Raw genomic sequence first — 26,388 nt, 5'->3', positions numbered from 1 at the left:
TGTTTACAGATCTTCTCTCTCCCTTCAGAAGTGTTGGTTAATCTGGAAGATGGAAACAGACAACTGTTCCCATAGTTTTGTTTATCACCAGACCCCACGGACCACCCTGCTGCTCATTGCTCCTTTCCCGAGCTTTCACAGAACATGTACAGGTAGATACCTCTAGTCTCAACTGCCCGGCATCGCTTTGCACCCTTCGCAAATGCTTCGCATTTCCCAAGTCATTAGAAAGGGATTAGCCAGCCCAGCGCCTAACACAGACCGTTGTTTCCTTCACAGCCCAAAGAACCGCTCTTCGAGGCGCCAAATCTGGAAACTGGTTCTCCCGCACTCCCTATTTCATTAGCGCGGGCAGATAAACAATGGCGGAGTCACCCCTTGTTTCCCTCCATTATCTTTTACAGGTTTCAATCGCGGCTCCGCCGCGAAGCACTTCAGAGCAGGCGGCCGGCTCCAGCCCTTCACCCGAGAGCTCCGCCATTTCCCGCCCCCCCCCCGCAGGGCCGCACGACGAAGCGGACGGGCTCAGCCCCGCCGGGCTCAGCCCCGCCAGCCTCCCCACCGCCACCGGCGCACGAAACGCAAAGCGCGGCCTCCCGCGTACGGGCCGCCTTCCGTTCCCGCCCGGGCCGGGCCCCCGGGCGCGGCGGTGCCGAGTCAGGAGGCGGCCCCGGCACCCAGACCCGCGCGCTGCCCCTCAGGCGGCGGCCACGCCCCGCCCCAACGGCTCCGCCCCGCCCCAACGGCTCCGCCCCAACGGCTCCGCGTCTGGCGCGCGCCCCGCACCGCCGCCACCTACAAGCCCCCCCCGCTCAAGCGCCGTCCCGAATCCCCGCCCCCCTCTGCCTCCCGCCAGCTCCTCCTCCCCACCCCAGCGAGGCTTTCCCGGAAAGGTTCTCTTTCCGGTCCGCCACAGCTGTTCGCTTCCGGTTCCGTGCCCCCAACATGGCGGCGGCCCCTGCGCCAAGCAGGCTCTGAGCACTGCGGAGTTCCCTCGGTGCCGCCGCCCCAGCGCCGGGGCCCGCGCCCACCCCCGCCACTGGCCTCTCCGCTCCCTCCGCAGGAGGTGAGCCGGGCCGGGTGCTGGTGGCGCTGGGAGCGCCGGCCGCCCCGGGCTGCCGAGCGGTTCCTGCCCGGGCTTGAGGCGCCGCTGCCGCCATGGCGCCGGTGCAGCTGGAGAGCAACCAGCTGGTGCCGGCCGGCGGGGGCCCCGCGTCAGCCCCGGCCCCGCCGGCCCCCGGCGCCGTGACAGCCGCCGCCAGCCCCGGCTACCGGCTCAGCACCCTCATCGACTTCCTCCTGCACCGAACCTACGCCGAGCTCACCGTGCTGGCCGACCTGTGAGTGCCCCGCGTTCCCCCGGCCTCTCCCTGCCCGGCAGCCAGGGCTGGCGAGGCCGCCTCCCCTTATCCCGGCAGGATGAGGCGGCCTCGCCAGGGATCAGTGCCGGACTCCGGCCGGGGCTGCGGTGGGGGCAAGGGGTTGCTTTTTCTCCTTCTCCCACCCTGTGGAAATAAATGCCCTGTTCATGCAAGTTTGTCTCTGCGGGGGCCTAGCGAAAGATGCTGAGGGATCTGTCATAAAGAGAGAAAAGGATTGTGAGGAGCGCAGAGCAGCTGAGTGCAGGCTGTCTGGTTCAGTGCTGAAGTTTGCCCCCAAGTTACTGTCAAAAAAACCGAATTGTAGTGTGTGCACTGATATCAAAATACATGAAACTGAAATGCGTGAAACACGGGTATTTTCAGATGCTCCTTGAGTTACCTGTGTGCTTTGTAAAATACTGTTTGATTATTTTGGGGAAATAAAGTAAATTATTTACACTTACATTATGATCTGCTCTGCTGATGTTGTTGTGTTTGAAGTGGCAAAACAAAGGAATGTTTTTGGGGCAAGAAAAACCTTCCTGAAAGCATCTGGACTCTGAAGAAACCTGTTTTCCTTTCGCTTTGTTTAACCTTAGAGGTTCTTGTGGGGAACCTGTATGTTTTAAGAATTGACATACAGCACAAATGGAAAAAAAATAGGGATAGTTCTTGTAAAACACCATATCTGGTGAGTCTGCAAACAGAGTTTTGCTTTACTTGGGGTAAAGAGTGTTCAAACTCTGGGAGTTTTAGGATTTTAGTTTGCTTTGGAAGAGCTTCTAAAATGCCAGTCAAGAAGTCTTTGGTATGTGTAGTTTATGGTATATGTAGACAGTAATTGATACTGTATGTGTTCTTGTAGGAGCACGTGCCTGTGATGTCCTTTATTCTTGTTTTCAGGTGTAGAACAGTTCCTTTTGACTTAAGTACATAATTAAGGTACAAAAGAAAATTGTTGCTGTGAACAACACATGAAGAATACTTTGGGCACTTTATTCACCAAGTAGTTTATAAGCTATATGATGTCCCCACCAAAAGCAGAGTGAGCTAGATTTTTCCATTTTCCCCATAAAGTATGGATTTGGCTAGTAGAAAGCCCAGCTGGAAAGTATTCGCCTCCCCTTCAACAGAATGATTTCTAATTTTTTTTACCAGCACAAGCCTGGTCCTAGAATACAAAAAATAACTTTTTAAATGAGATACCTGTGATACCTGTAGAACATTATAGAAATACAGTCCCCTCTCTGCAGTAGTATCTGTCACACAGGTCACTGATAAAGTTTGGAGTATGGCATTTCTCCACTTTTAGGTTGATTTAAAAGGGAAGAGAAACTCATTTCAGGCAAGTCAGGAAACAACCAATATTAACACTTGCTGCAGATATTCTGGGACTGCTACTATGAATTAATTAACTCTAGTCATGGATGCTTAGTGAGAATCAATCACAAAGCAAAGGCACTGATACTATAAGGCTCACTAGATTAGCAGAAATGTTGGGATTTCAGCACCCTTCATCAGGCTTTTAAATTAATTTGACCAGCTCCATCTTACCTGGTACAGGGTAGTGTTAGGTGTCCTGTGGTGCTGTTATACGCCTGACTGTATTGATTTTTTTTCCCCTTTAACTAGGCTGCTTTCTAGAGCTGTCAAAGTACTTCCTTTATCAAACATGTAATTTTGCTGTATTTAGGAAACAGTTACAATCGTAGGAATTTTGAAATGCTCTTTATATGTATGTAGGAGTTCTTGTATGTAGTTGAAGGTTAGTAATAAAATTTCTGATAGTCTGAAATATAATAGAACAATACATAATATGCATTTTTCTTCTTTTTTCTTTTTTTCCTTTTTAATGTAGATTACCAAGAAAGACTGATATGGAAAGGTGAGTTACAAAAAGACATAACACTTTGTTTAGGATGTTAAGATTAATATAGAACTGTTTAAATAAAGTGTTTTTCTCCTAATTTTAGATTTTATGTAAGAAAATAAGCCTTGTCTGTCTTGCTGTCACTACATAGTTTCAAGATTTTTCTCAGCCTCAATGGCAGTATTAGTTTTTGTTGGGTTTTGGTTTTGTTGTTTGGGCTTTTTTTGGGTGCATTTTTCAGTAACATACTGTTGCTGCTATAGTGGGTGAACTCTGTTAAAGGTATTTTTCTCTTCATGAATCTTGAAGCAATGAAGTGACAGTAAAGTTGATGTGAAAGGGTACTGGAGAATTTAGACTCTAATTAGTGTGATAAAGAAACTTTTTGTCCAGAAGAATCAGTTCAGCAATGAGAACAAGGTAAAAAGCTATTTTCTGCTTTTTTCCATATTACCTGATCTATCTTGTCATGAGCAGTGTTTTCTGCTTCTGTCCTATGGGTTTTCGAAGTATGAAGATTATTAGAGAACAAATGTAAGAGACCAGGCAGGGGGGGTTTTTTGTTTGGTTAGTTTTTTTGTTTGGTTTGGTTTTTTTTTTTACCCCACTCCAACCCCACCCTCCCAGGATGAAAGAACTTGATTTACTTTTTTGTTTCTTTGAAGAAATTTTATGGAAGTTGTCAGAAAATTGTTTCCTTTATTTGTCTTGACATGCTAATTGACCTAATTTTCTTTAGAAACAAACAGCAGCTATGATATTCCTAAGAATGTTAATAAAGAATTCTGTGTACCGGGATGATAATTAATTCAGTTATCTCAGATCTTCCAAAACTGTCATAACATGTTGTAGAATTAATCACATTCTCAGGTAATCATAACCTGGGATGATTCCTTGTGCACCTTTTCCCTATGCATAATATTTTATGAAGAGAAACGGTCTGGGTTTGGGGGTTTTTGTCATTGTTGAGTTTTTTTGTTTGGCTGGTTTTGGTGGTGTTTGTTTGGGTTTTAAATTTTCACTCTATTTGCTGAGAAATTTACATTTAACTGAGGTCCAGAGCTCCCTCGTACTGGTGGTGGGACTCTCCCATCTAGATGTTTAGCATTTCTTGGTAAAGCTGGGATCTGCTTTGTGGGGCATAAAGGTCTGGAGCAGCAACTGAAGTCCTAATGGTTTACAGATAAAAGAAACTAAGACAGCCTTCAATGGTTACAAAGAATATCCTGCAATGAAATTGTCTTGAAATTAATTGTTCACATCCTTGTTAGCTTTGACTTATAACACTTCTTGTTGAAGTGACTTTCCAGCTCTTGGAAGAAATCTGTAAGAAACGTAGTTTAATTATCCAGATTATTCTCTTTTTTCCTAACTTCGACAGCTGTGCTGGCAGCAGTAGCTGGGCTTAAAGCTCTGTTTCTTGAAGCTAGCCTGGTGAGATGGCTCACATACTTTGGTGAAGATGTGATAATACTATCCTCTGATAAAGTTCACATAAAATCTACATTCATTCCTACAGTGCCTAGCTAAAAGATGACGTGGTAAGAAAAACTGATAGGAAATTATTCATCATAGTATAATATGGCTTTTCTTTGTAAAAGGTCATTTATTAGTTATCAATGATGGGAATAAATAACTTTTGCAGCAAGAAAGAAGTGGTTGGGTTAAAAAAAATTAGTACTTTGGTTTAAAATTAATAGTGCTGAGTTTTGGGGGAAATCCAAGGGCTTGCTTGATAATGGAGACCTTGTTGTTGTCGTTCAGTATTCTTTATCTTTTCCTTTTTATAATACACTCCAATAAAGTATAATATGCGAGAAACTTGTATCTAAATACAGTAATGGCCGTATAAAATTTAACTGGATCTTGGATTGTAATGACTTTGCATGTAAAAATATTTTATTTGTGACTTCAACAGCAGTGCAATTGCACACCTAATTTTCGTGCAACACTGAGTTCCATTCTCTTCTAATTACAAAATGACTGTTATTTCACTACTTTCATAGACACAGATAATATTTTTGGTTGGAATGGTACTTTGGAGATACCTAGTCCAACCCTCTGCTTGAAGTAAAAGGTGGTTTCCAGGTTGGTTCAGGTTGCTCAGGGTCATATCCAGGTGAGTTTTAAATATCTTTGAGGATGGAAATCCTGCAACCTTTCTGGGCAACCTACTCCAGTATTTGACTGCCCAACTGTGTGTTTCTTTGTTTTCACCATAATACCCCTTTAGATATTTGAAGGTGGCTGTAGGATCTCACCGTAGCCTTCTTTTCTTCAGCAGAAGCAAACACAGCTTCCTCAGTCCCCCCTTGCATGTCTTATGTTCTTAACCCACTTCTATACGGCAGTATCTTGCCTAGGGAGTATAAAACTGGACGTAGCGCTTCAGGTGTAGTCTCACAAATGCTGGCTCCAGGTGAACAGTCACGTTCCCTGACCTGGGCTGCACTGGTGCTTATACAGGCTGTCATTGTTGCAAGGACACGTTGCTGATGCCTGTTCACCGGTCCACCAGGACCCCCAGGACCACTTCTGCAGAGCTGCTCCCCAGCTGCTGCTTAGTATCCAGCCTATGCTGTTACATGAGGTTGGTTGGTTCCGGACTTTGCATGTGATTTTGCTGAACTTCATGGGATTCCTTTCAACCAGTTGCTCCAGTCAACTGAGGTCCTTCAGCTTGCTGCCACCAGTTTGACATCACCTGGAGGCTTCCATAGAGTGCGTTCTTTTGCGTCGCGCAGATTGTTGATGGGGGTGTTAAACTGTATTTCCCCCGGTATTGGCCCTTAAGAAACAGCACTAGTAACCAGCATTACAGAAATCCAGCTGGTAGCCAGTTACAACCTTTTCACAGAATCAGGAATGGTTAGGGTTGGAAGGGACCTATGTCTAGTCCAACCTGCTTGCTAAAGCAGGTTCACCTGGAGCAGATCACACAGGAATATGTCCGGGGGAGTTTGAAAGTCTCCAGAGAAGGAGACTCCACAACCTCTCTAGGCAGCCTGTTCCAGTGCTCTGGCACTCCCAAAGTAAAGAAGCTTCTCCTCACATTCAGATGGAACCTCCTCTGGTTCAGTCTGTGTGTGTTGTCCCTCATCCTATTGTTGGGCACCACTGAAAAGAGAATGGTCCCATCCTCTTGACACCCATGCTTGAGATGTTTATAAGCATAAATAACATCCCCTCTCAGCCTTGTCTTCTCCAGGCTGAACAGACCCAGCTCTCTCAGTCTTTTATTCCTGCCAATCTCAGCCAGTTTTTCACCTACCTTGTAGTTGACTTATTCATGCCATATCTCACCAGTTTGGCTACAAGGATGCTACAGGAGAGCATATCAAAAGCTGTGCAAAAGTCAATGTAAATGTGGCTTCTGCTCTTCTGTTGATCACAGCTCTCTGTCCTGTAGAAGGCAATCTCATTGATTTGGGACGGTTTGCCCTTGGCAGCTCTGTGCTGGCTGTTTCCTGACTACTTTCATGTTCATTATTTATCTGGGCATAGCTTCTGGAAATATGTCTTCCATTCATTTTCTTCTTAACTGAGCTTAGGCCAACTGGCCTGTAAGTCTTTTGGCCTTGAGAAAGGGCGTGATGTTTGCCTTTTTTCAGGCATCATGGTCTCCTCTGGTCATAGAATCACAGAATGTTAGGGATTGGAAGGGACCTCGAAAGATCATCTAGTCCAGTCCCCCTGCCAGAGCAGGAACACTTAGGTGAGGTTACACAGGAAGGCGTCCAGGTGGGTTTTGAATGTCTCCAGAGAAGGAGACTCCACAACCTCCCTGGGCAGCCTGTTCCAGTGTTCTGTTACCCTCACTGAGAAGAAGTTTCTTCTCATATTTAAGTGGAACCTCTTGTGTTCCAGCTTGAACCCATTACCCCTTGTCTTACTGTTGGTTGTCACCGAGAAGAGCCTGGCTCCATCCTCGTGACACTCACCCTTTATATATTTATAAACATTGATGAGGTCACCCCTCAGTCTCCTCTTCTCCAAGCTAAAGAGACCCAGCTCCCTCAGCCTTTCCTCATAAGGGAGATGCTCCACTCCCTTAATCATCTTTGTGGCCCTGTGCTGGACTCTCTCCAGCAGTTCCCTGTCCTTCTTGAACTGAGGGGCCCAGAACTGGACACAATATTCCAGATGAGGTCTCACCAGGGCAGAGTAGAGGGGAAGGAGAACCTCTCTGGACCTACTAACCACTCCCCTTCTAATACACCCCAGGATGCCATTGGCCTTCTTGGCCACAAGGGCACAATGCTGGCTCATGGTCATCCTGCTGTCCACCAGGACCCCCAGGTCCCTTTCTCCTACACTGCTCTCTAATAGGTCATTCCCCAACGTATACTGGAACCTGGGGTGGTTCCTGCCCAGATGCAAGACTCTACACTTGCCCTTGTTATATTTCATCAAATTTTTCCCCGCCCAACTCTCCAGCCTGTCAAGGTCTCGCTGGATGGCAGCACAGCCTTCTGGCGTGTCAGCCACTCCTCCCAGTTTGGTGTCATCAGCAAACTTGCTGATAGTACACTCGATTCCCTCATCCAAGTCGTTGATGAATATATTGAATAATACTGGTCCCAGTACTGACCCCTGAGGCACTCCACTAGATACAGGCCTCCAGCTAGACTCCATCCCATTGACCACAACTCTGGCTTCTTTCCTTCAGCCAGTTCGCAGTCCACCTCACTACCCGATTGTCCAGACCACAGTTCCTCAGTTTAGCCATGAGGATGCTGTGGGAGACTGTGTCAAATGCTTTACTGAAGTCAAGATAGACCACATCCACCACTCTGCCATCATCTATCCACCTCGTCATGCCCTCATAAAAGGCTATGAGGTTGGTCAAGCACGACTTCCCCTTGGTGAAGCCATGCTGACTGCCCCTAGTGACCCTCTTATCCTTGATATGCCTTGAGATGGCACCAAGGATAAGGTGTTCCATCACTTTCCCAGGGATGGAGGTGAGGCTGACCAGTCTATAGTTACCTGGGTCCTCCTTGTTGTCCTTTTTGAAGACTGGAGTGACATTTGCTTTCCTCCAGTCCTCACTATGGCCTTTTGAAAATTAGAGAGAGCATCTTCATAGTGGTCAGCTCCCTCAGCACCCTTGGATGCATCTCATCTACTCTGATGAACTTTTTACATGTCAAGCTTGCTTAAGTGGTCCTTAACTTGATATCCTTCTACTGTAGCTATTGCTTCACTCCCCCAGACTCAGCCACTAGGCTGAAGGATCTGAAACACCCGAGATCAGAACTTAGCAATAAAGACCAAGGTAAAGAATGCACAGAGTACTGTGGTCTGTAGAAAGCTTTTAAATCTGCTTTGCTTTTATAGGCCTTGTAAATGTGCTCTTTCCTTAAGTTTCATCTTCCTTGAATTTTTTTTTTTTTTTTGTGCAGCTCAGCACAAGGTCCTATATCTATAATGAAGGACAAAGGAACACAGCAAAATCAAAAGACTTGGATTGTAGTAGAGAAGTAGATGGATGTGAATTCCCAACACAATTGTCACTCGGGGGTGATGGTGGTAGTTCTGGAAGCAGGATTCTGTCAAGTAGAAGTAACAAGTCGTCTGTAAATTCGTATATGTGGTATTACTGGAACAGTTATTGGAATCCTGTGTCTAGTTTTATTAATAAAACTTTCATTATTAAATTGCTATACTTTTTTCTGGGGTGGTGGTAGTGGTAGTTGGTTTTTGTTTGTTGGTGGTGGTTTTTTGGGGGGTTTGGGGTTATTTTGTGTGGGTCTGGTTTGGTGGGTTTTTTTAGTTTTTTTCTACCTTTAATTTCTGGCCACAGAACATCAGTTAGAGCTTTTCTTGTTATTGTGCTGTTTTCACCACAGAAGTTTGGTTGACATAACTACTTCTAGATTTTAGCACCTTCTATATGGACGTTGTCTGAGTGACTACTGGCTTTCTAAAGTCTCACTGTAGATATGTTTCAAATCTCCTGCAGTTTTCCTGAATCTTTCAAAATTCTCAACATCTTGTTTTCATAGTGTAGTTACTTATAAAAGCAGTATGTACATATAGCAGCTTGTCCACCACTTGAAATTTTAATATTGGGCTGAATGTCATTCTAAAACATATGCTTTAGAATGTAGAGAAGTTATTGGCTCGATGCCCAAGTTTTTGGATGGGGTTTGTAGGTTGTAATGCAAGAAACTGGACCAGATGGTATTGTGCTTCTGGCCTAAATGTTCACCTGCTACAAGCATGTTAAGCTTTATATGTTACACAAAAGAGTTAACCTCGTTACACTGATGTTTCCAGCAGAAACAGGCTCTATCTATATTATGAATATGTGTTTTACAGATTAGAATCAGGAGATGGAACTTTTCTTTGGCAGAGGCCAATATTTATTGTACTGATTAATGTTATTTTTGTTCAAATGCTTTTTTTGCTTTAGAAAACCATATCAGAAAAACATCTTGGGGTTTTTTTTGGTTTTGTTTTTTTCAAAGTAACTAGAAAACCATGACAAAGTTAGTGAATTGAACATGTAGAAAGGGAGGAAAACCTCTATAAACAGTAGATGAAATCATATTTCACAGTGTGTGGTATTACACATCTACATTGTATGTGTACATTGCATGTCTGGTCTAATGCATCTACAATGTAGAACTGTAATGAAGGGGGAAAAGCTGTGTGTGCCCCTATTATGTTCTCTTTAACAAAAAAAAGTCTTAATACATGCAAACAGACACTGCCTATTTTGACTATTTCATACAAAGCACAGTGGGAGGAAAATTGGCTATCAGTTGTTTCTCGTTATCCCAATTTCTTTGCAAGGCAGGGATAGAGAAGAAGGTAAAAGGGTGGGGATTTTTTTGTGGTCTTCCCCACCACACCCTGTTTCCTGGCAAAATGGTAGCATGTTGTAACATACTGTGTAAAGACATATCAAAATTACTAGAGTGATATTTTTAGCATTATTTATTTGTTTGTTTGTTTGTTTTTGTGAATGTTGGTGTAATGTTACTGCCAGGTCCTGGAACGCTTAGGTATATTGCCTTGTCTACTTTAAACTTAATCATAAGCCCTGGGGAAATCCTGTAAAAGTAAATAATATTTTGGTTGAGTTCACTATGGAATTGTTTCTCTTAAGATCAGTGATTAATTCATGTAAGTATGCAGGGGGTTTGTTTCCCCAGACAGTCTTGGTTGGTTAGAATCCATGTATGTTGTTAGCATTTAGGTATTCAAAACAGTGAGCTTTTTTTTTTTATGTTCTAATCAAACAAACCATACATTAGTGATGCCTCCGTTAACACAATTGGGAGTTATCATTACAACTTTTTTTATTGACACAGAGTTGAATTGCAGCTTTATTATATATCTGAGGACTGGCCTAATGTACACTTATTTTTTTTTCCAGAAAAATAGAAATAGTGCAGTTTGCAAGTCGCACTCGTCAACTCTTTGTTCGTTTGTTAGCCTTAGTCAAATGGGCTAATAATGCTGGAAAGGTGGAAAAATGTGCGGTAAGTTAACAACAGACTTTGGTATGAAGTAATCTCTAAGTGATATGAGATTTTGGTATACTCAAGCTTCTCTTTGCTTTAGAAGTTTACCAAAAAAATACTATTTCATATGCAAATGAATATTAGATTATAAACAGTTTCTTCCTATTTAGGCATTGTATAATCTTGTCTTTTAACAGTTCTTGTTCCCAAAAACTCATCACTGGCAAAAAATGAAAGGATGGTCTGCACATAGTTTCAGGAGTGCTTGGGGGTTAGGTGATAGGACCGAGAAGATCGTGATCTCAGTGTGTTAGCTCTTACTATCACTTTCATGCTGCTCTTGGTTAACTAAGAATAAAGTCCAGAATGTTGCAAACAAGAGGCCCCGAGTGATCACAGACAAGTACGGTTGCATTCCAGTGGCGGTCATCAGATAAAGAGCTGTGAGGCTTTACAGATCCTCCACAGCATCAGAAATGGCATGTAGTTTTAAAGTGTCCTTGCATACAAACATAAGAAATGGCCAGAATATTCATTCTTTATTTGTTTTATAGATGTGGTTACTCGAATTGGAAATGATAGATGAAATCATCTCAGTCATGTGCACTAGATGAACTGAATATAAAGGGGCATTGATTTGTGCATCTTTGGATCCTTTTTTTTTTTTTTTCCTCCTTGTCCTTTGCAGATGATATCAAGTTTTTTAGATCAGCAAGCTATTCTGTTTGTGGACACTGCTGATCGTCTGGCATCGCTAGCTAGAGATGCTTTGGTTCATGCTCGTCTGCCTAGTTTTGCTATCCCATATGCTATTGATGTTCTGACAACTGGATCATACCCGCGTCTGCCAACCTGCATTAGGGTAAATAATGCTACTGTGTGTCTGGGTGGGAGGGAATCCCCTGTACAGTATCAAATGCATGTTAGCGAAATTAATTGTCTATGTGCAAATGCAACTGTAGTTTAACACAGGCCTAGTGCCAAGTCTCTGTAGTGTGAGTTTCTCATGCAGGGCACTTCCTATTTAAATAAGTTATGCTCTCCCAGTAAAACATTCTCTCCATTTAAAACTAGCTCTGCTCTAGGATGAGTATAGTAGCAACTCTTCTTCCTTGGTTCTTTAAGTATTTGCATGTGGTAAGCTACCGTCCTAGAAAAGTTAAGTATGAAAAGGAGATACTGACTTCTGTTGTGCTAAGAGGTTTTGCCTGTATTTGGAAATGTACTGAAATACTTACAGCTCTCTTTAATGCTGCTGCCTTTTCTTACTGATAAAATGCAGAATAACAGGATTTTGTGAAATGATAGAAACAGTAATATTTGCAACTGAGAGCTATAGCTACAAATAAGGATTGGCTTTCAAGTCTTAGTATTTTAAAACAAGTTTATCCTGATGTAAGGCCCTGAATTTATTTAATTGATCCAAGCTGAGCAATTTTATTCAGTGGTCAGTTTCACGTAAAATGTAATCAACTAGAAAACAAATCTGAATGTAAGATATAAAACTTCGCTTGTCTTTAATAGCCTGTAGTATTTATATTTTTAGGTTTCTAGTCTGGTTAGTTTTTACCATTGCTACTGTCAATACATGTTTGTGATACATAGACTTGTTTGTCTTTATTTTAACAGGATAAAATAATCCCTCCTGACCCAATAACAAAGAGTGAGAAGCAAACCACGCTTCATCAGCTAAACCAGATTCTTCGACATCGACTAGTGACTACAGATCTCCCTCCACAGCTGGCAAATCTTACAGTTGGTAAGAAGTGGAATTAGTTTTTGAAGAATACGTTATTGCAGGCTGATTGAAAATTGTTGCTTTAGGTCTAAAGCAAAACTAAAAGATATCTTAAGTGAGATGATTAGGCATACTTAATCTCTTAAGACTGGGATACTGTCTCTGTATGACATCAAAATATGTCTTTTAAGAAGTGAGGGCACTGATAATATTGCTGAAATATTATTTACGTTCAAGACGAAATTCTGTGCAGCTAATGGCAAAAGGTCGTAGACATTATCTTGCTCTTTTAGCAAACGTGTTGTGGAAGAGTCTTAGGCCTAACAATGTAGCTGCATCTTAAGTTAATTTAAAAATACAATTTAGTTAAACTCTTAGGTGTTTCTGTAGAAGCTCTTTGAACTTTGGCTTAAACAAATCACTCTGTTGCTTTTTAAATATGTTTTGATATTCATCTTCATGCACAGAATCTGTTCATATTTATGCATGCCTTTTGTTCTGTGGCTCGCTACAGTGCCAGAGCTCTTAATCTGTTTTCATTTAGACCAGGTAGTGGTAGACATTCAGATGACCTTTTTTTACAGGAAGTATGGCTATAAACTGGACTGGGTTATTGCAGAATTGCAGAGAATAGCGCTGGAATGGACATAGTCCATGCTTTTAACTAGGACAAGGTTAGCTATGTGTAAACCATGCACCACAGACCTAGATCAAAGATGTTTTTGAAAAATCTTAGTGGTAGTTTTCACTGGTCCCTATGTGAATGCTTGCAGTATCAGCGTTGGAGCCATTTTTGGCTTACAGAAGGGTAAGTGAATATGTGTCTGAGCTCTTCAGGTTTTTCAGTTAACTAAGCATTTCAATGACTATTAGTTTCTGTTTTGGCGTTTGGTTTGTTTTAAGAGCACATCTATGATTCTTTCGAAAATGAAACTGCATGAGTTTAAATGGTTAAAATTTCTGTAGGAATATTTCATATGTCTATAATTGTAAAGGTGTATGGCATATTTTTTTAAGTGACTGAGAAGAATGTTGACACGCAGTTTATAGTAAGGACTTATAGTAAATTGTTTGCTCTGCTGCTCATTCTCTTTATGACCTTGCTTATGTAGTTTTAAGTCTTTGTTCCCAGTTCTTGAAACTGATAGTGGTGTTCACAAAGATGTGAGGATATGGATGGCAATTAGATAAATAGTGTACATAACCTTTGCTTGTGTGCATATATATAAATTAGGCAAAAGATTATCTTCCTCACATGCAAAAGGACTTATAATATTTTAATGTTAAATAAATGGTTTGCAGTGAGATATGTTTCCAACATGCTAGATTTCAGCTTAGGCTGAGATGCGTTCTGAACCTCTTTTGAGTATTGCTTAAAGTATTCATTGTTGATACAACAAAGAATTGGAAAAATTAAGCTGGATGGGGTTTTGGTGTAACTTGTCAGGCTGCTATTCAGCTCAATGTTATAGTAGCACAAGTGTTAACAACTTACCTTGACTAAAGTACTGCTGTTCAGGACAGTTTGGGACATCTGTCCATACTGCTTATTGACACTGGTTCTGTTGCAGAAGCAACTGTGAATCTTCGGAGTTGCACAGGAACTTATGCAACAGAGCAGAAACTGTAGGGAAGTAATCTATTGTGAGTGCCAGGAGCTACCACACTGATGTTTTGAAGCACCTTTGGAGAGTGAGTGAAATAAAACTTTTTTTTCTTCCTTAGCCAATGGCCGTGTGAAGTTCCGAGTTGAGGGTGAGTTTGAGGCCACCTTGACAGTGATGGGTGATGACCCCGACATTCCTTGGCGCCTTCTCAAACTGGAAATTTTGGTTGAAGACAAGGAAACTGGTGGTAAAAAAATCCAACCTTTACACTTTCTTTTTATCATGTCCATCTCGGATGCTGTGTAAGATTTTTTTCATACAGGGTCTGTTTCATATCACAACTTAAGATAATGAAGCTGTATATACTTGTCCTGTTTTCACTTTGCTTTATATACTTTTGGTATCTTAATAATGGTAGACTGTGACACTGTAGTAGACTGACTGAAATAACCAGAGTAAACCAAGGAGTTTGTTATTTTGTTAGAAATTCTGGTATGGAAATTGCTCAGAACAGTTGTATCTTTTTTCCATTGTATTCTATTAACTTATTTAATTATTTTAAATACCTATTTTCATGATGTCTAACATGAATTATTTGTAATTGATGAAAGATGGCCGAGCCTTGGTTCACAGTATGCAGATCAACTTCATCCATCAGTTGGTCCAGTCACGGCTGTTTGCTGATGAAAAGCCACTTCAGGACATGTACAACTGTCTGCGTATCCTTCTGAAAGTTGCTTCTGAATAAGCTGTGTAATGTAGCCTTGCTCTTCCTAGTAGCTGGAAGTCAAGTATGATGTATTCCCTGTTAAGATAGGGGGGAATGTCTGGATGTGGAGTAAACATGATGACCTTGGAAACAGTCTCATGGGGCAGTATGTAAAATTTGATTCTACGCACTTAATCAGCGAAGGTAAAGGTGGGGTACTCAAGACAGCAGGTTGTGTGGTAAGTCAGTGCAGCAGCAGCTGACTGCATGTGCTGATTTTTGGAGATAGAACACGATGCTGACTTGGAAGGTACGGGAGCTGACAATTCTTACTGCCAAGAATGGCAGTGAGGTGATGGTGGTGTGTTAACTGCACTGTACCTATATGAACAATAAAATGGGATATAGCACGTGCAGGAAGTAGTGCAGTGACTTTCTGTGTGCAAAAGGCAAATTGCTTGATGATGTGAAACGGTTTTCAGTGGAACAGGTTCAGCAGAAACAAACAGAATCATGTTATTTTAGGGTGACCATGGAAGATGGGGTTAGTGGTAACTATCAGGTGAATTGAATTTCTTCGTTAGTAATCTTCTTTTCTGTAAAAGGTGATCAGAGTTAAAATCTATTAAACAAAGCTATTGTGCCACTCTTGTCTTAGATTCTGCCCTAGATAAGAGTTTAAATAAAAAAGGGCAAAAAAACCTGAGAAATATTTGGTGCTGTTTGTATGTCTTTTTCTCTGGATTAGCACATTAGTGTGTTTTCAGACAGCATTTCATCTGACTTTTGTGACAAATTGATTTATTTAGTGTACAGAAGTGGATTTGTGTAGTGTGCAGACTCTTTGGAGCTCTTATATTTTCTTAACTCCGTTCATTAGACTCCTTCTGCTTAGCACTTCAGTTGGAAGTCTTGCATTCACAAACACTAATGCTAATTCGAGAACGCTGGGGTGACCTTGTGCAAGTGGAGCGATATCATGCAGGGAAATGTCTCTCACTCTCTGTTTGGAAGTAAGTTAATTGTAAAAGGGCTATTAACAAACAATAAATTAAATGGTAGGAGAGTTTCATTTACTAAGCTTGAGACAGAATTTTCAGAATTGCACTTTCTTTTTGATGTGAGACTCCTAAATTCCTGTAACTACCTAAACATGTTGCTTGGCGTGCAAAGAGGTGAGGGATGTACATTAATGTACAGGAGAATGGTGGATACTGTCATAAATCAGCTCGTATTTTTGTGGATATCTAACTTAATAAGTGAATTAGACAATTCTCTGCCCTTCTTTCACTATATTTACTGCTTGACTTGCACTAGAAAAAACTTTAAAAAGCAATCCAAATGCTTTTCTGATTCTGTGTTGAATTTGCAGCCATCTAAAACTTACTCATGTAGTTATAGTTGACCTACAGTTCTGCATTAAAGTGTAGACTAAAACAAATGCTTTTTTCAGTTTAGCTGACATAATCTTATTTTTATGCATAACTCAGAGTCAAGGATCAGCTACTGAAAAGTATATTTTCTTCTATTCCAGTTACATGGTTTAATTATTCTCTTTATTTTAAGTCAACAGGTTCTTGGCAGGAAAACGGGGACTGCATCTGTTCATAAGGTCACTATTAAGATTGATGAGACTGATGTCTCAAAACCCTTACAAATCTCTCATGAGCCTCCACTGCCAGCCTGTGATTCCAAACTGATGGAAAGAGCCATGAAGGTAGAGGTTTGCTTTGCAGTAGGCATCAAATTTTGTAAATCAAAAAGTTAAAAATGCTTTGCATTTTTGGTTTGTTTCACTTTGATTCTATTTAAAGAGCCGTTTCTAGTCAGCAGTTACTCTAGGTTGTGGTATGTTTATATTTGGACCTTATATTGTTGTTACAAACAACAGGAGGCGAAACTTCTTTACTTTGAGGGTGCCAGAGCACTGGAACAGGCTGCCCAGAGAGGTTGTGGAGTCTCCATCTCTGGAGACATTCAAAACCTGCCTGGACGCATTCCTGTGTGATCTGCTCTGGGTGAACCTGCTTTGGCAGGTGGGTTGGACTAGATGATCTTCAGAGGTCCCTTCCAACCCCAACCATTCTGTGATTCCATGAAATTATTGGCCTTGACTTCATCTTAAAAATTACACCTACTTTACAGTGCATTATATATCACTTATGAGACAGAGTGCTGAGGCTGGGAGGAAACAACAGCAAAGTTTCAGTTATGGTTACTGTTTGTCTTGAAATGCTTTACAGAGAGCTAGTTCTTCCCTTTCCTGTCTTGAAGGTGATGTACAAACTTCCTCTGAAAATCAGCTTCCCAATGTTGCTTGAGTTCACTACCCAGCAGTGCTATTCACTTTAGAAAATCTTACATTATGATTTGGAAATCTTGTGTAAAGGAGCTAGTGTGGTTTGCTTGTTACAAGTGTTAGGTGAAGCTTCATTATTTTACATTATCACTAACCAGATTATGTCGTGTGGCCTATTTGCATGTGCCTCTGTATTGATCAAATTCCCATATGTTAACGGTGGAATTGTTGAAATGATCTGAAATGAGCAATGCAGTCAGCTTCCTACTTGAATAAGGCTTCACTGGTGATAATTCTAGACTTTGGTTAATGACATCTAAGAGAAATTGCATTTTAGGTTTTATAACAAGTCTTCTGTAAGTTCCTCAGCAAGTCTGGCTGGGATATATCAGGATGTGTGTTTGTCATTATTTCTTACAGTATTGGGGTTTTTTAAGAGTTAATAAAATGGAGCGAGTCGTGTAGTTTTCAAACTTTCACTACAGTTTTCCCACAGGAGCAAACTCTCCAGCTCAGGTGCTTCACCTGTCTTACAGAACCTTCCACTGATGGAAGCTGTCACTGACTGTACACACTTTGTATTTGAGCTTCTTGGTCCATCTTGTTTACCATGTCTGACAGACAAGTCTCTGTATGGTGAAGGTCAAGAACTTCATCCGTTTGGGCAACAGAGGAATGTGGGAAACTTAGTGGAGCATAGTAGCCTTCTACTCTATTTCTAGAGTAAAAATTCTAGTGTTAACTAAATTTACTAATTTAAGAGCATAAATTAACATGTTTAGGCTACTAAATATACAGTTAGTTTAGTGAAGATACTGCATTTATGCCTAAATTTAGGAAAATGTGCTTTATCTAGAACGTCTGCTGAAGTTCCACTGGAGCTGACACAATCTAAGCTCAATGAATCATGCCTACAGTCTGCAGATTAAGATATGAGGCCACTGTAAATTTGAAATTTATCAAAGTTAATGCTGACTCCTTTTGTAATTACTTGCTCTGAGCTTAAAAAATTTATCAGCTATGGTATATACACTGGTGTTCTAGTGTTTGAATAATGATCTCAGCTGTAATGACGTAGATAGCACACTATGTTTCTGTTTATTTAAGATACTGTATAAAACAGTGGCATGAACAAATATGTTTGTCTAAGCAGGTTATTATACATTAACCTACTGAAAATTGGATGTAGCTGTAGAACCTGTAGTCACTTATTTTTGAGAAAGATTTAACTCATAGCAGCTGCTGAGTTTAAATGCTCTTGTGGATGGATAAACACTTGATTTTTAAGTCCTTGTCTTGGAAAGCTACTATTTAGGTCATTCTGGTATGCACGATGGCATGTGCTGAAATTCTGGTATAAACCTCTTCCACATTTATCTCTTATGCTAGAATAAAATTTTAGTTCAGTTCACCTTGAACAGTTTTCAAAGCAATGTGAGGTTGATTAGAAAAAGGTGTTGCAGTAATCTGTAGTTTTGCTTCTGCAAAATATGTAAATAATATGACTGTAACGTGAAGGGATATAAACGCAAATATTTTAGATTGCACAGGTAAGCTACAGTTAATATAAGTGGTGGCATAAGCTTCAGTGCTGACAGCGCAACAAGCCTCTAGAGACTCCTGGGTTCAGTAGGGTTGCTCATATTCACTGTCTGCCACGGCATCTTCATTGCATTGTCACCCCATTACCAGGACTAGAAGTAGCGTGTTGTATTTCACACTATAGCTACATATGTGTTTTGTGTAGATGCAATCGTGTTCTAATAGAGTGTCGTTTTGGGGGGCTTTGTGTTTGGTTGGTTTGTTCTTTGGTGTTTTATTCGTTTGTTTTGGTGTGGTGTGGGGTTTTTTTGGGTTTTGTTTGTTTTGTGTTTGGGGATTTTTTTGGTGTGGTTTTTTTGGTTTGTTTTGGTTTTTTGTTGTCATTTTGTGGTGGGTTTTTTTGGTGTGGTTGGTTGGTTGGGGTTTTTTGTTGTTTGGATGGGTTGGTTGGTTTTTTTGTCCCTTAGCTTAGGGTAGATCTAAACAGGTGGATGCTAAACTGGAAAATATTATACACTGGCCTTGATCCAGAACAAGTAGATCTGCACAGGGACTGGTAACAGCACAGTTTGTGAAACTTTTTTTTTTTTTTACATTTTCTTCTAGTCTTCTCTGAAAAACCCTCCCACTGCCTGCTGCACAGACAGAATCTCATGTTAATTTGTTGTATTTTATAGTGATCTAAATACTCATGTTAATAGCTCCTTTAGGTCACCTCAATTCTATGCAATTTCTTTCTTAAGTGATTGTTTTATTAAGTCAAGTAGCTTTGTTCTAGTGTGCTAATGCATAAAGTCTACACATCGAATTTAAACTTGCTCAAATACATTCCTTTTTTACAGATTGACCACCTATCAATAGAAAAACTCCTAATAGACAGTGTCCATGCAAGATCTCATCAAAAACTCCAGGAGCTGAAAGCCATTCTAAAGAGCTACAACACTAATGACAATTGTATGTGCTTTCCACTTTCAAGTTAATTTCCATTTGTGCCTAGGAATGATTTTCTTTTTTCCTGGTATTTCTTGTTTTCCTTCATTTAAATAAATAAAAAAAATAAAGGGAGGTGCATTCAGAATTAATACAACTTAGCTTTAAATTATTCTGCATTGATAACTGTAAAATACTCATACCTCTAAATGCGGTGTAATAGATGAAGCTGGTAGAACGTTATAGTCTGAGTTGAAGGGTTAAAAGTTGTCTCCTGGAAAACTTGTATGTGTTCAGAATTGCAAGCAAATTCTTCACTGTCTTGAGCTAGCTTGGATAAGACTTTGCTTAAGCTGTTGTTGAAGCTATTGGATTCAAATTGAGCTTATACTTGTGAAGCAGTGAGTTAAAACATATTCAAGGATTAATAACATCCTCCAAATTTAGTCTGTCTTTTCTCGTTGATTTGTTACTAGCACTGTTTTCACAGATAAATTCTCATATTCACTTCCTTCTTTATGATGTTAACAGTATAATAATGTGCAAGTGAAGATTGCTTCTATGAAAACAAACAGGTTTTGTGATTATAATGGGGTAAGTTTTAATATGATGAGCTTGAATTTTGTGCCAAATTATTAACATTTATTTTTTGTTTAGCATTCATTGAGACGGCTCTTCCAACTCTTGTAATTCCAATTTTGGAACCATGTGGGCGATCAGAGTGCCTACATGTATTTGTTGACCTCCACTCTGGAATGTTTCAACTAATGCTGTATGGTGTTGGTAAGTAGGTGCAAAACTACATTGTATTTAATGTTTTGCAAGAATCCTGCATTAGGAGGTCATTTTATGTGAACAGTTCTGTCAAATCTGAGAAGTTCTGTAAGTAAATAATGGTAATGCAAATGAACACCACACTTGGGTTATCATCTAGGTATTTGCATTTGAGGAACAGAGAAGTGGATCTTTGTGCTTCAGAGTCACAGTTCAGTTAGGTGTATTTTAAGAGGACAACAGGCTAAATATTGTTAGGCATCATTGCAATGCGTGTTCTTTATGACTTATGATTCCTGGATTGTCCTATTAATGACTGCAGTCATTTCTTATGGGCGTGGTTGAAAATTGTATTATATGACCTTATACATCACGAGTTACTGTTCAAGTATAACTTCAGGTTTCAGATTACTTAAGAAAAGGAGTTAGTTTAGTTTATTTGCCTAATACTGCTGTGGTTTTAAAGCATTATGGATAATTTATTATGTGTCTTAATCTCTCTATGATGAGCCACATGGGGAAGACAAGGGGCAAAAATTACAAGTTGTACAGGAGAGGTTTAATATCAATATGAGAGAAATTTTTTACAGTGAAAACAATCAATCACTGGAACAACCCCCTAGGGTTTTGGGGGAGTCCTCATCACTGGAAGTTTCCAAGATGCAGTTGACAGGGTGCTAGATATTCTAATCTAGGCTCCCTTTCCCAGAAAACGTTGGACCAGATGTTCTTTTGAGGTCTCTTCCAATCTGGCCTGTTCTATGATTTTGTGGTGGTTTGTTAAATTAGATGAGACACTTTGATGGAAAGGTCAAAATTTTGTGTGAAGAGCAGGTGTTAAGACCATTCACTCACCTCATGTTCTTGCAGATCAACCGACACTCGATGAAATAGAGAAGTCTGTTAATGATGATATGAAGCGTATCATTCCATGGCTCCAGCAACTCAAGTAAGTGACTTGAATGATTCACTTAGTTTGCATGGAATGAAGTACCATATTTCTTTTGGATGATCCTACCTGCATGGCTTTATGTTTTACTACAGTAGGGAATATACTTTCTCCCTGTTCTAAGCAAGTTTATTTGTCATCTCCTCTAAATGGGTGGGGAAAGTCATGCTGGAGTTGATTCCATAGTCCTCCTTAAATCTGCCTCCTTACACAGAGCCTCATGCATTGCTGTGTGCACACTCTGCATGAAGTCTTTTCACTTCAAGTCAGCAGCAAACCACTTGCTTTACTGAGGATCTCATTTTGTGATCATGTTCTTTTCACCTCCTTTATTCCACTCTGTTTCTACAGCTGAACTCTGCTTGTTTCTCAGCAAGAATGATCTCCCTTCTCACAATACAGAGGGAAAACCAGGAAGTGGCCTAGGATGATTTAAATATCTGTTTTTCTTCTAACACTTCAGCCCTTACTGGTTTAAACCTCTAATCTTCCTTCCATAAAGCTCTGAGATTAAGGCACAAGATACATTTGGCTCCCATAAGAGATTGTAGCAAATAATACAAATACAATTTGCATCTGCATGAAAACCAAGTTCCACTTGCTTTGTCATTTTGGAAATTCCCTGTACTCTGAGCTAATGGCAGGGTGAAACCTCTGTTTGAGGAATTTGCTCATAAAAGAAGCATGATGACGCATGAAGCACTGGCACCCTGGAGAAAGTAATCAACCTCCCTTTGTTATAAATAATGTACTCGATATAATGGCTTGGGTAGCGCTGCAGGTTTTGAGGAAGCTAAGCAGTCTCACAAAATGTCGTTTTAGGACAGCTATATCTAATATGTATCTACACGAATAAACAGGGTGTCATGATGGAGAGATGCTAAGCACCCACGCTTTCTACTGCTCTTTTCAGTGGAAGTTTAGCTGAAAAGCCAAGCCACACATTTCTGAGCCCCTTTCAAGCCTAGCTATGCTTTCTGGCCTTGCCACTGTAGTTGAAATCTATTGGAGTAGAAAAAGTTTAATTCCAAACATTAGAATGAATTTGGTGTCTTCATGTGGTTTTTTGTGTCCAAACTTATTCAGGTGAATGAGTTTGTTTATAACATAAACAAGAGTGACATTAATCCAGCTGTGGTGACTTTTTTTTTCACTATATTGCTTACCAGCATACAAGAGCAAAGATTTTATTTTCTATACCAAAAACTAATCAAAGATTCCAAATGGTAAAATAACTGTAATCTGCATGTGTTTTTATTTGTCCCTTCTCTTTTATATTGTAATTTTATACTGTGGTGTATAAAAAATATGTATTCCTTCAGCAAATAATGCAGAGCTTTTCTTCTGAAATTAACAGCTGTCAAGCTGAAGGCATTATGTAACGATAGTAATAACAAAACATAAACTACTGAAATTTTCTGTGTATAACTTGTGCAGCAATGATAGATGTTGACTTAGAATATGACTGACTCTTAATTTGACAGTAATGCTCTACCTAGCACTATATTAGAATAATTTTTTAAAGTCTCAGGGTACTAATGCCTTTGTTTCAATGTAAGGTTCTGGCTTGGACAGCAACGTTGCAAACAGTCTATAAAACATCTGCCTACAGTGAGCAGTGAAACTCTTCAACTAGCTAATTATGCTAGTCATCCAGTGGGAAACCTTTCCAAACACAAATTGTTTATCAAGCTCACTCGCCTTCCACAGTACTACATTGTAAGTAACTGAAAAATGCTTCTCTTTTACTCCAAGGCATGGATATACCAGACAGTTTGTGTGTTGTACTGTTAACTCTAACATGGGAACCAAGGGACTGATGTTGTCCTTGACTCTCCTCTCTCCCTCCCTTCTCGCATTCAGTGGGTTCGTTAAGCAGTCAGGCTCGTAGGGAGGAGGAGACTTAAAGGTTTATTACTCGGCAACCTTCTCATTCTCTTTATGTTTCCTGAAAGTTTAGTCTTCCTTCTCTCCTTGGATCCTTTTCCTAGCCACAGTATTAGTATCTTGAAGAAGACTGATGTCTTTTCTTTGACGGGGGGTAATAGGAACTGATGTAGATATATTCTTAGCTTGAAGGCCTTCTCAATTTATCGCTTCATTTAAATATAGGTTGTGGAGATGTTTGATGTTCCTGGTAACCCCACAGAACTAGAGTACAAATACCATTTTCTCTCTGTGAGCTATGCTGAAGGAGATGACAGCCCCGCTACTGCACTTCTACTACAGCAGTTCAAACCAAACATTGAAGAGCTGGTACTAGACACAAAAAGTGGGAAACAAATGAAAAGTGGTGTCAAGCGCAAGGTACGTGCTTCAAAAGTAACTGGGCTCGTTATAGAGCATGAAAGTTGAATGCATGTTCTGAGCATCAATACCAGCTTTAGTAGTGTTGTTTCAAAAGTCTGTATGGCTGACATCTTTCTTACATTGCGGTTTGGTTCTCTGACTGCTTCCCCAGGGAGATGTTGGGAAACTATTTTGCAACAGTTGTCTTTGAATTCATGCCAGGCTGTCTCAGCTGTTCTAAAGACCCAGGGCAGAGCACTCTGCAGAGGTGGCCAGAGTAGCTTGTATACACAGAGCACTGGTATCTATGTGATTTGCTTTGTGTAGTCTTGGAAAGACTTGCAGGGGCTGATACAAATTACTTCTTGGGGTCAGGCTGACATGGCTTAGTGATAGGTAAATACTGTTTTAAGGAAGGAGGTGATCATAAAATTACTTTAACTGAATTGCTTCAGTCCTGAAGCGAACCAGATCCTGTGAGGAGTTTGTGCTCAGGGTGCGATTAATTTAAAACTTGAATGAATGAGGTGATTTTCTGACATATTTTCAAAACGTTTACTCCAAATGTGCAAGTACATTTATCTCTATTTTAATTCTAGTTGTCTGGTGATCCGTGTTCCATAGAACCTAAGAAACCAAAACGCTCGGGAGAAATGTGTGCCTTCAACAAAGTGCTAGCTCATATTGTAGCCATGTGTGATACAAATATGCCATTTATAGGGCTTCGTTTGGAGGTATGTATTAAAAAATATTTTGTTCCCTTCTTCCCCTCTACTACTTCTGATTCTTTTGCCTGGATGCAACTATTTGGCAAACTTGTGGTCATGTGTTCGCTTTGGAGCTTCCCTGCCAGCTGAGCTGTGATGACTGATGTTCCACACTGGGTTGCTCTTGTCTTGTTAGAGCTGGTTCTCTAATACCAGGCACTGCAAAAAGCTTGAAAATTTGTGGGAAAAGGGAAAATGAGAGGATGAAAGGCACACTTGTGGGAGGGGGTGGGAGACAACTTTGTAACAGATTTGCACAGACTGTTTTTTGGCTTTCCAATGCTTGACGATGTGAAACATCTGTCACCCTTAAGGGGAAAAAAAAATCCTTGAAAAAGTTAGTTATTTTGCTGGACTTTTTTCTTGGCATAACATTTTTCTTGTTCTTTCCTAGTTATCTAATATGGACATTCCCCACCAAGGAGTACAAGTAGAAGGAGATGGCTTCAGCCATTCAATACGTTTATTAAAGTAAGAGAATATACTCCTGTGTTTCATTTTATTACTCTATATACGCTTGAGAGAAAAAAATGATTGTTGGGAGAATAACACGAAAAATATCAGGGCAGGGGATTTGGGGGTTTGGATTTTTGGTTTGTTTTTGAATTATTGTGTGTCTTGCACTCTCATGTGAAGCAGTGCTGGAGAAAGGAAAATAAGAGTAGACACAGAGCCAACTATAATTTGTTTCCGTCATTAGCCTAAACTGGGGAGCTCTGAAAACAGTCTGACAGTCCTCAATCCTAAAATCGAGGCAGTGCTAAGGAAGATATGGTGATGATTCACAGACATGTAATTGCAATTTCACATCAGATCAGAGGCCTACATATTCCATATGTTGTTTGACAATTACTAGTATGGAATACTGCAGAGGAAAATGTAAGGAATCCCAGAAAAGACAAGTGCATGGTGAAAAACTTGCAGAGGAAACATCTGAGAATTGCACAGTAATTTAAGAGTGGGAGGGACCTGTGGAGGTCATCTGGTCCAACCTGCTGCTCAGAGCAGGGCTGATCAACTGCATTTCCAGTCTCCAAGGGTTTTTGTCCCCGCCTTGGGCACAGCGATCTCAAATACTGACTAGAGAGAAGCAGCCACTTGATTGCCGAGCTAGTACAGCGCAGGATGCATCCGTCATTGCCGCAGCGGCTCACTGCTGACTCCTGTTCAGTCTGGCTCCCAGGCCCCCAAGTTCTTTTTCTGCAGAGCTGCTCCCCAGCCAGTCAGTCCTCACCCTGTGCTGTTGCGTGAGGTTCTTTGGGCCCAAGTGCAAGTTTGCATTTTTCATTGAACTTCACAAGGTTCGTCCTGCCCACTGAACTCTCTCTGAATAGCAGCCTTGTCTTCCAGCGTGTTAAGTGCTCCCTTCGGTTTGGTGTCATCTGCAAACTTGCTATTCCTTTGCATCATGTAGGTTATTAAAATTGTTAAACAGTATTAGCCTCTGTGTTAACCCCAGGGAATGCCAGCCACAACCAGCCGCTAATTGGACCTGCAACTATTGACCACAGTGGTTTCTACCTGGCAGTCCAGCCAGTTTTTCACACTTCTTGGAGCCTACTTCAAGCCTCACCAGTTAAACTTGGGATTGCGTTACAAACTAAAACAGATTATATCAGTTTAAAACATAAAAAAAAAAAAAGAAACAAAAACCCCCAAAACACAAGGAAAAGCAAACCCCAAAACAAAAAAGACATGTTCTAGAGTAAAACCCTCTTCTTTTATGCTGCAGAAATGTACAGTGATATAAAGGCATCAGTCTCTAAGTGCATCAGGACCTACCTTTTTAATTTTGCATATAAGCAGAGAAGTACTGAGAACTTGTGAGCTGAAGTTAAAGGTGATACATAGAATTTCTGGATAGGCTCTCAAGGGACTTGAAAAAGTTCAGCATGTTTTTACTCAAGCTTTATTTAGTCTGTGCCCCTGAGCTCAGTTCTCACCTTGAGATATGAATAAATTTAGTGGGTACTAAACAACCGGGTGGTTCATTGCATTTAGAGTGAGCTTGTTCTAGAAGCAAACCGATTTGTTAATTCAGCTTGCCACAGAACTAATCTATTTTCATCTTTTTTTAA

General features: G+C 40.7%; 1 protein-coding gene across 2 annotated transcripts in view; it reads left to right on the top strand.

Moving 5' to 3' along the window:
* The first annotated feature begins 944 nt into the window (after positions 1 to 944).
* The window catches only part of MED14 (mediator complex subunit 14), a 39,715-nt gene continuing 14,271 nt past the window's right edge, over positions 945 to 26,388 (top strand). Inside the window, exons 1-16 of one of the 2 annotated variants that reach the window (XM_065646174.1) lie at positions 945 to 1,340; positions 3,220 to 3,246; positions 10,619 to 10,724; positions 11,395 to 11,568; positions 12,336 to 12,465; positions 14,170 to 14,298; positions 14,663 to 14,770; positions 15,641 to 15,773; positions 16,327 to 16,477; positions 19,444 to 19,555; positions 20,189 to 20,314; positions 21,176 to 21,254; positions 22,814 to 22,973; positions 23,367 to 23,561; positions 24,143 to 24,277; positions 24,705 to 24,781. In XM_065646174.1, coding sequence (XP_065502246.1) covers positions 1,159 to 1,340; positions 3,220 to 3,246; positions 10,619 to 10,724; positions 11,395 to 11,568; positions 12,336 to 12,465; positions 14,170 to 14,298; positions 14,663 to 14,770; positions 15,641 to 15,773; positions 16,327 to 16,477; positions 19,444 to 19,555; positions 20,189 to 20,314; positions 21,176 to 21,254; positions 22,814 to 22,973; positions 23,367 to 23,561; positions 24,143 to 24,277; positions 24,705 to 24,781 — 2,024 coding nt within the window. In that variant the 5' untranslated portion in view covers positions 945 to 1,158. The remainder of the gene's footprint in view (positions 1,341 to 3,219; positions 3,247 to 10,618; positions 10,725 to 11,394; positions 11,569 to 12,335; positions 12,466 to 14,169; positions 14,299 to 14,662; positions 14,771 to 15,640; positions 15,774 to 16,326; positions 16,478 to 19,443; positions 19,556 to 20,188; positions 20,315 to 21,175; positions 21,255 to 22,813; positions 22,974 to 23,366; positions 23,562 to 24,142; positions 24,278 to 24,704; positions 24,782 to 26,388) is intronic. The other variant, XM_065646182.1, reaches the window with a different exon arrangement.

Source organism: Caloenas nicobarica, chromosome 1 (genome assembly GCF_036013445.1).
Source record: "Caloenas nicobarica isolate bCalNic1 chromosome 1, bCalNic1.hap1, whole genome shotgun sequence".
Taxonomy (NCBI): Eukaryota; Metazoa; Chordata; class Aves; order Columbiformes; family Columbidae; genus Caloenas; species Caloenas nicobarica.
This window is presented reverse-complemented; position numbering and strand designations above follow the sequence as displayed.